This window comes from Camelus dromedarius, chromosome 4 (genome assembly GCF_036321535.1).
Source record: "Camelus dromedarius isolate mCamDro1 chromosome 4, mCamDro1.pat, whole genome shotgun sequence".
NCBI classification, from domain to species: domain Eukaryota; kingdom Metazoa; phylum Chordata; class Mammalia; order Artiodactyla; family Camelidae; genus Camelus; species Camelus dromedarius.
Window position 1 is genome coordinate 50,482,313 of NC_087439.1, and position 9,978 is coordinate 50,492,290.

Here is a 9,978-nt window from a genome sequence, read left to right on the forward strand (position 1 = left end):
GTTATGATTCCATTTCTATGAAATATCCAGGAGACAAATCCATAGAGACAGCGAATAGATGAGGTTACAAGGAACTAAGGGAGTGGAAGGGAAATGGGGAGTGACTGCTGATGGGAATGGGGTTTTTTTTCTGGGGCGATGAAAATGTTCTAAAATGGACTGTGGTGATGCTTGTACCACTCTGGTATGCTCCCTCACTGAACTGTCCACTTGAAATGGGTGGACTATATATACAGTTTGGGGATTTTATCTCATAAAGCTGTTAAAAAAAGAAATATCAATCCTATGCCCAGTTCTCAAGGAACTTGAGAAAGTCTAGCTGTTGAGGAAAAAAACTGTAGTTAAGACAAACAGCAGAAATTTTAAAGGAGATTAAAGAGAATAGTCTAATGCAGAAAATTAAAACTCTAGGTTCAGAAGGAGGCTTTGAAGCCAAAATTATCCAATAGTTTCCTTTTCTTCCCCAATCTGACTTGAAGAAAAGCATTGGAGAGTTCAGATCGTCAGTATGCTGCCGATACCACAGGCCCCAGAGTCTCAACTGCCAAGCTTGTGAGAAAGGAATGACTACTGAGCATCGCCAAGGACATTTTTTTAATCCTTCAGAACACAGGCTGTTGATGGATTATGACTCTCATTTATCAACAGGGCCTTTGAACGATGGTCTCGGTGCTCTAAATACTTCTTACAACCTGGATTTGTCTTCACTTCTACCAGAATTTGGACCAAATAAACTTACATGCTCACATATACACGGAAAGGTTTTTTGTATGTAAGGCTTTGTGACACACAAGTGTTAACATGACACATGCCATAAAACCAACAGGTTAAAAGTGCTTCTCATCCTCAGTGGTCCCTAAAATTCTTCATCCTAACAATTAAAAAGTGTTAACTGTAGCAGGGGCTGACAGAGAAAACTCCCAATTTTGTCAGTGTGGGATTTTGTTTGGCAGTCTTGTTTCATTTTTTTGCTTTTGTGGGGGTTTTTTTGGGGGGTGGGGGGTGTTAGATTGATTCATTCATTCATTCTAAATAGAGGCACTGGGGATTGAACCCAGGACCTTGTGCATGCTAAGCACCCATTAACCTCAACTCTACACACCTAGTCTTGTTTCATTTTAGCAGGGAAAGTTCATGTAAGACCACTTGAGTTTTTCTAATACTGTTTAGGAATGTAAATTTTATGCACTTCAACATATTTTTGCTTTCCTTTCCAGAAAATATACCAATATCAACGAAAGAAGCCTTAGCCTGTATCTTAGAGCCCATTTAATAAATGTTTGTTGGAGCATATTTAAAAGCAGATGGCAATGAAATTTTAAAAACTCCTGAAATCTCATCATCAAAATATAAACCCCAGTCTCCATTTTACAATAAACTTAAGACACACAGTCATAGGTGAAGGGCTGAATAGCAATGTGCAAATTTGTCCTCCTGTAACCTAGTGTGCAACAGACTGCTGCAAACTTTCAGAAGTGGCTGGACCAGGCTTTTAAATACCCTGGGTCTACTCAGAACAACTTTTAGGCAAATCATCCACTGAAATCCTGCAGTATCCTTATCTCAGATAATTAAGACAATAATTCTGAAAACAATTTATTTAACGATAAGACTAAAAAATAAAGTATTTAATTCTGAAATCGACTGTTCTCAAAACCCCTTTAACTTCGATGAGACAGACTTGCGCTCTTCAATTTCTTGCTTCAATTCAGAAACGCCAAAGTAGATTAGTGTTTAATTTGAACCAACAGATTTCTACCAGCTGTTTTCAACTCAAATTCTCCCCACTTTCCTTCAACCTGGTTTAACTAGGCCTGTCCCACTCTCCAACATATACACCTACATCTGCACTACCAGACTTACTTCTGATCACTACTTCAAAATAAAAAGAGCCAATGGAACATGGGAATATACCAAGTAACAAGGGAAACAAAAGACTCCAGTAGCTAAAAAGTTTGAATTAAGAAAAAGGAAAACCGTTCCTGAAAAATGTGAGGCAGAATCTAAGACAATGCTGAAATAGCAGGAATTTTTAAAACTATTGTTATGTTAAAAAAAAAAAAGGCCCAGCCTCTCTGAATTAAACCCCACCAGGCCTCAACATCTGCCTTAAAAAGCTCCCATGGGGCGATTCCATTGACATGTATTTACCCACTCACACACAGTTATTAAATTTCTTGGTAAGTGGAAAAGGTACAGAGGTTAATCTTTTTAATTCCTGTCTGTCCTTCTAGCTTTTTTCAATTTAAACCATTTTTAAAGTGTGAGAATTTCCTCCTGTTTATAGTTTAACTAGTCCTGGTCCAGTTTGGAAATGGAGTCATTCTACGTAGCTCTGAAGTCAGACTACCTAGGTTTGAATCCCACCTCCACCACTCAATAGCCGGGTCACTTTAACCAGGACTCTTGGCCACTCTAGGCCTCTTTCCTCACCTAGAAACTGGAGATAATAGTATTTCCCATGCGGTTACTGTGAAATTATGTGTGTGAAGCAATTATCGTGCTGCTGGTTAGTGCCAAATTCTTCCTGAACCCAAGAGTTTACACTGACAAGTTAATCCCAGACTAAGGAAAATTTAAAGAGTAAATATTATTTATGCAAAACCCCCTTTAAGTGTGTTCAGCCAGTAGACAGGAAATTCCCAGAAATAAATGTGCTTATAGTCCTTGGAGAGTTCTTTTACTCATGCAGTTCTGCAAGTATAATTCATCCTGAATAAAAATATTAAGAAAAAAGAGTATTTGGCTTTCAATTCTTCCTGGTAATCCTAAAGAAAGTCAGGTTTTTGGTTTTTTGCAGCATTGTTTATAAAAACCCAAGTCAACAAGAAAGAAAGATTCCAAAATGACCCAAGTTATTATGTATTTATCCTCCTACAATCTTCCACAATCTGCCGAGAGACTTTTCACATATCTGAAAAGTCAAGTTGTTCTTTGGTTAACATTCGTTCAGGAGATGAGTAGCCTCTCCTATTTTTCTTTAAAAATAATCTTATCTGTCTAGTCCAAGATCAACTTCATCCCTCATATACAAAAATACCGTTTCTCTACAGGACACCCTTGAAAAAAGCAATGGATGGTTCCTTCCACCTAATGGAAATATAGAATCTAAAACTCTCCCTACTGCCCTTCAACACCTCCTCCATACAGAGGTTGAAAAACTATCCCAGTACCATCTCACACCTGGAGTTTCCTTGACAAAAGGTTAGAATCCGCCTAATTATTTTTTTTTAATGGAGGTACTCAGGATTGGACCTTGAGCATATTAAGCATGTGCTCTACCAGTGAGCTATATACCTTCCTCACTAGAATCCACTTTTGACTCCTTGTTCAAATCCTTCTGGACTACGAAGATTTAATATGAATTAGAGTTACAGGTGTGAAGCTGATTCTAAATTTCATTTCATTTTATTTTTTATAGTCTTCAAATATGCAAACTGATGTTTGATTACAAGGTGGAAAAGTCGTTACCTTAACATAACTGGAAAATTCACATTAAAAAGAGGAAAAAGTACAGATGCTTTACCTGCTTTTGTATATGGAAAGTTAACTTACACAGTAAAGGAAGAAAAAAATTTAAAAATAATATAACACTCTAGGCTACATTCCTGAATTTAGAAAAACTAAAGTCGATTAGTATCATATATCCTTTGGTCATGTAAATTATTAAAGAAATGGCTATACAGATTACTTTTGAACTGCAGCTAAATCAGAAAGCACAATTTACTGCTTCATACTAGTGGGGACCGGGGTTATACAATCCTAATGATTACTGAGGGAAAGTTCAAGACAAACAGCTTTAAAGAAAAAAAAAAAAAAAAGCACAATTAGTACACTGTCAATAGCTTAAAACCTTACTTTAGATCTTCAGGATCAGTCTAAAACTTGACGTTTAAGAGAATATATTTACCATTTCTAATAAGTTACACATTTCCTTAAACCAAATATTTTTCCAAAGAACCCACTTAACAACAACAAAAAATTTTGTAAATAAAAACTTCTTTAAAAGTCCCTACAAAGTATGAACAGAAACCTCACTTTTGTGACAATTTACAGAACTTGTTAACAAAGCATTATGAGACACAACTGTCCCACCCTCTGCCCTCGCAAAAGAACATGCTAAGAAATCGAGGCAAATTCTCGATTTTTTGCAGAAAAGCAAAACCATATAAAGCAGCCAAAGGAGACTATATGAAAGCAAAAAACTTAGTAACAGCTTAAAAACAATAGAAATCTAATTTACACTCGAAACTCTTACCCTTGACAGCACAGAACAGAATATCCTGCTTTACACATTTTGGAATTGCAATTCTGAAAGGCTAGATCCAAGACAAAGCCGCCCTGGGGAAAATAACAATTGCGCAACAGATCAACAGCTCCAACTTGTCCCTTGGCCCCTGCGCGGCAAGGTTTGCACGCTATAAAGCAGTAAAGGGCCAACTGAGGGCCGCCGTGACAGCCAACCGGCCACTGTCACGGCGGCCGAGGCCACGCACGCGGCGTGCGCCACTGGGAGACACCGTGCGAGGATCCAGAAACACGGAGCGCAGGCGACTCCGACCTCAGAGTCCGCCGCCACGCCGGCATCTACCCGCGCGTTGCGAGGGGCCGACCCGGGGTCTGGGTCCGAACTGTTCCCTCCGGGCGGGGTAGCGCGCTGGGCCGAATACGGCCACCGCACGTCGGGGCATCAGAGCACGCAGAGCACTTCGTTGATCGCCTCCCGCCCCACCCTGGGGGCTGGGCATTCTCGACAAGACGCCTAAGAGCGATCTTAGTCCAGCGATGGCTGGACTGATTACTTGGCTAAAGAGCACCCTTGGACGGCCAAGCGGGGTGATGGCGCTGCAGCCAGCGCCCGCAGAGTTCGTGGGGCCGGGGGCGGCGGCAGAAGAGGGGCTCCGAGTCCCAGCCCGGAGGAGACCTCAGCTCCCCCGAGAATGGCCCCGTGACTAGGCACATTTTTGCCAGCTCCGAGGCGGGGGAGCCGTGCAACCCCGGAAGGGCCGGGCCGCGCCGGCTCAGACCGCCAGCGTCCGCCCCCTCCTGCCCGGCTGCCTCTGGGCCGCTCAAACGCGGGAGGGGGGCTAGCCGGGGCTCCGGCGTCCCAGCTCTGGCGGCCTAGGGCGCGGCTACAGACGCCTCCTCGCCCCATGCGCGTGGGTGTAGCCCCCCAACTCCAACCCAGCAGCCCTCGGGGACCCCGGGCGCGTGGTCAGTCGCACCACCGGGCTGGGTCCCCACTCCCCTCTCCCCGCCCCAGCGCAGGCGCAGCGGTTCCAGTGCGCGCGCGGCCGCAGCAGTCCTGGCTCCGGTCACAGACGGGAGGAGAGGCCGGCTGCGGCTGTCCTTCCCGCACCACGACTCTCTCCCGCCCCCGCCCCCGTCCTGGCACTACCAAAGGGCCCCGAGGGCCGGGGCAGCACCTGCTGGGACGGCAGTCCCGGCGGTGGCAGCGCCAAATCCATCATGCTGAGCTGGGGACCGTGCTCTGGGGTTCCCCGACGGCGGCCCTGTCCCGGCTGCCCAGGCAGGGTTCGGACAGGGCGGCACTAGAGGCGGCGGCGGCTCCTCCGGGATCCTAAGCACTCTTTTCTCCGAGACTCGACCCGAGTCGCAGGCCGGGCCCTTGCCCCGCTCCGCCTCCCGCCCCGCGAGGGCGTGGCAAGAGCCCAGGCCCTTCCTTCCCCCGCTGGCTGAGCCGGCAGAGTTTCCGAAAATCCCCCACCCCCGCCCTGGCTGACGCAAGAAGCTGGCTGTCCAGGGGCGGGAAAGGGCTGCGGGCGGGCGGGGTCCCCGGAGGAGGGCTGCCTTAGCTCCCTGGTCCCCGCTCTCTATTTGCCCTCCTCGCAAATACAGCTAATGCTCTCCGCCCGCTGGATTAAGAATTGTTTGCCGAAGGTCGCTCGGGTTCGGGCGCTATGAAACAGTTTAAACAGTTGGAACAAACACGCCTGGAGACCCGGCGAAGGCGCGGGTATCGGAGCTGCGCTCCATGATTTGGACTTGCCGAACCTTTCCCCACTTTATCTCACCCCACCGCGGGAGAGTGGCGCCAGCCCCGGGGGCGGGGGCCGGAGGCTGGGACCCCAGGCAGTGCGCACCGGCCGCTGCCCCTCTCGCCTTGGCTCCCCTCTGGGGCTGGGGCCGGGGCCAGTGGGAGTTGCCCAGGGGAAATATGGACCGCGCGGGGAGCTCGTGCTCGCCGTGACCCTGAACACCCTCCACTTACTCCCACGCGCTTGCACTCTCGCCAGGCTCAAGTTGCCAAGCGCAAGCGGAGAAGTCTCTTTTGGTCGGAAATGGTACGTGTTGCCCACCAAAAGCTTTCTTTTCCCACCAGAGCGAACACACTTTACACCGCAGACGGCGTCGTTTAATTCCTGTGCAATACTACAATATGCCATAATCTACGATGTAATTGAACTAAAAATACAAAAGACCAAGCTATAAAACTATGGTGTGGCCCCGTTCTGCGAAAACATGTCCTAGAAAAAAAAAATTAAAAGTTGTTCCTTAAGATATTAATAGTTGTAGAATCACAAATGATTCTTCTCTTTGTTACTTTATGTTTTAAATCTACAATGAATATTACATTTCACTTAAAAACAATTATTTAAAAATTAATCATTGCACAGAGAAAACTTCAAGTACTTGAGAACAGGAATATTGTGAAATTTTATGATTTAAAAGAAAATAGATAAATGGTTTTTTTCTCTTATGCATTAACAATCTTTCTAACTCTTTAACAAGACTGGTTTTCAGTCTCTAACTTAGAATTCTGCAAAACCAGGTGAAGCAGACAGTGCCTGGCAGTGGTTTTACTATTTCATTCAAAAACCTGACGCCAAAAAGAAAAACAAAAAGCCTGACTATAGCAGACCAACGCCCAAAAAACTGCGAAGAACTTAGTTTCTCTTGGTTGCATAATTTGACACTCCCAGGATATACATGTAATATATGTTCAAATATTCCTTGAGGTAAGTGAAGCCTAAATTAATTGCTTGTAATTGAAGTAAGCTTCTTCAACTTGAATTAAAGTCCTTCAGCTGTTATGTGAAAAGCCTGCAAAATGATCTGCACACTAACAACAAGCTCAGAAGAAATTACTTACAGTGAATCTGACCTGAAACATGCAGGGACAATGAAATGACATATCTGCGTCAAAGAAGAGCACATGAGTATATTGTTAACAATTCAAGTTACCTATTAAAACTAGTACATCTGAGAAGGTAGGCAAGAGCCCAGGAGGTAGGAGATACCAAAGTCACATACGACATGGTTGCTGCCCTCCAGGAGTTTATAAAGGGTTTGGTATTTCCTTGTTAAGCAACAAATTTCCATTGAGTTTAGACTGAATGAAATAACCTTTACTTATGCAAAACTGCAATTACTGTGAGTATGTTATTTCAGGCACCTGCAGAGTACATATTTTCAAAGGGAGGAGAACAATATGATAAGAGTCTGAACATGTTTAAGAAAAATGAAGGAAACAGCTAGGGAAAGGAGTTGGCGTTGAATGGTGGTTCAGCATAAGCACAGGGAACCCCAGTCTCAGATCACTGATGTCAGGGAGGTTCTTGGTCTTTGCAGAACTCTGAAGTGAGATTGTATTCACATGAAAACCTAGGCTTGCCTTCTAAACTTATTTATTGTGGTGTTGGGGCACAGAAACTCTGCACTGAGAAGCTCCAGGAGAATGCTGGGTTTTCTCTCCTGTCCTGGTGCCATGGGAGTGCTTTTTACTGCCAGGTTCTTCTGGCTATTTTATTTTTTCCCTCAATTTGTTTCACATTTTACTAACCCTTGTATATTTCCATTGATGTCTGAATTCTTTGCCATCTTTGGAAAGAGAACCCTCTAAGTATGCTTGAAACATGTCAGAATTGTAATACGTAGCTCCAGAGTTCTCATAAAAACCAACCATCATCAGGTAAGCCTTCCAAGTATATGAAGTTTGGATAATGATGATCCATTTATTTCACCTTCTTCTGTGTGATCTAATCTGCTAAGTTTGCAAGGCCCAAGAAAGTATCTACTGTTTCAAAATCCTTTATCACCTTGAGGCTTTTTCCCTCTTCTTTTCACTTTCCCTTAATTGTACTCTGTGTTTGAGCCAGAAAATATCCAAACTCCCTTGGAATTACCTTTGAAATTCTAAATTTGTCCAGCTTACAGTTGGAGCACACTGGGTCGCTAGTTTCCATGGACGGCACCCAATAAACCACCCCTCCTGATGTGGATGTGCTTGTGTAGTTCCCCCACATTGCATCAAGGCTGGCCCTGTGACTTGCTGTAACTTATAGAAGAAGGCTGGAAGTGACACTATGCCAAGTGTCCACATAAGCTTTAAAAGGGCCTGACAGCTCTTAATCTTAGGCTCTCAGAAGTCGGTCATTGTGTAAGAAGTCTGACTATCTTTGTGGGAAGAGAGACCATGGGGAAAAGCCCTGGGGGATGAGACTCCAAGTGGAGAGAGCAACTATGTGAACCAAAGCACCAGACATGGGAGTGAAGAAACCATCTTGGATCTTCCAGCCACCTGGTCAAGCCCCAGAAGACTCCAGCCCCAGCTGCTATCACTGCAACTATATGTGAGAGACTCCAGGCAAGAGCAGCAGAAGACTGCCTAACTGAGCCCAGTCAGCGCAAAGAGTTGCGACAGATTATAATAAATTGTTTTTAGCCACTACATTTGGAGATGGTCTGTTTCATAGCAGTAACCAAAACAGCATATACTGAATGCCAGAGGCAAAGGTTTATCCTGGCTGCTTTTTGTTTGTTAACCATCAGTGAGAGCACATGTAGGGATGGTACTTTGCAGTTTAATAAGTCTCAGATCCTCAGGAGCACATTGACCTCCCTGTGAATGAAGAAGGTATCTTTCCTATAATATATACTTGTTGCTGCATATAAAGTAAATCACCTCATCACCTCCTGCCTAAATGGCATGCATCACTATCATACCATTAGATGGTGAGAGATTCTCTTTATCAAAATACTTTTAAGGAATACATTTCATCATTTAAGTACATGGAGGTAAAAATGCATACAGAGATTTTGGCCCCGACATGACCTCATTTATACCATTTATGTAAGATACTTGCTGAATATCTGCTGAGGGAATTTGAACTTCAGGAGCAGCCTGCCCAGTGAATTAACTGAACTTCAGTACAGTAGTATTCAAAATAATATTAATTTCAAAACATACCCATAACCTCGGTTCCTTGGTGTGCACACTTCACTATGCAAACTACTTATACAAAGAGCTGTATATCACCAAAGCCAGTTTTAACTTCTCTAGTTTCCTGCTCATATTAGAAACGGTCCTCTACAGGAACTGCAGTGCAGTGAGTAAAGAGAAAAATCCAGAAGTTTCAAAGAGTGCCTTTGAATTATATATGTTGGTACCTATATAAAAATGTATGCGTGAGGAAAAAAAGCTGAACATATAGCCTTCAAAATGTTAACCACAATTACTCTGGTTAGTTAGATTACTGATAATTTGATTTTTCTCATTTTTACCTTCATTTTCCTAAATAAACATATATTACTTTTATAATAATAAGCAAAAATGTGGTGGTAGGGTCTAGAGGTAAGGGAGGAACACTTGCTTTTCTCCCAAGACACTGAGTCCACTTCATTTTCAAACTGAATTTTAACTACAAACTTCACAAATCTTTCCATTCTGTATTAACTACTGAGCCTGGAGAATTTGACCACAGTGTTAAGTGTGGTTATGGCAGGGGTCTAAAGATCCTTTTCTCCTTCAGTCTACTGCTGTGTTTGCAAAATTTCACTCAGCAGAATTGGAGCCCCCAGACAAAGATGAAATTTCACAATTATATAGAGTGAAGACTAAGAACAGCAGATTCAGACTAATATGCAAAACTGTTTATACATAACATTGCTATATGGGGAAAATAAACAGAGTACAGAAGAACACCTACACCTAGAGCTATACCTGCAAGACAGGTA

The 9,978-nt window shown here is 43.7% G+C and overlaps 1 protein-coding gene across 3 annotated transcripts in view; it reads right to left on the bottom strand.

Moving 5' to 3' along the window:
- NFE2L2 (NFE2 like bZIP transcription factor 2) overlaps window positions 1-5,627 on the bottom strand; it is a 30,469-nt gene extending 24,842 nt beyond the window's left edge. Inside the window, exon 1 of one of the 3 annotated variants that reach the window (XM_010991198.3) lies at window positions 5,427-5,627. In XM_010991198.3, the coding sequence (XP_010989500.1) occupies window positions 5,427-5,471 (45 nt within the window). In that variant the 5' untranslated portion in view covers window positions 5,472-5,627. Of the gene's footprint in view, window positions 1-4,258; window positions 4,763-5,426 lie in introns of those variants that run through there. The other 2 variants (XM_031451712.2, XM_031451711.2) reach the window with 2 other exon arrangements.
- Between the last annotated feature and the right edge of the window lie 4,351 nt (window positions 5,628-9,978).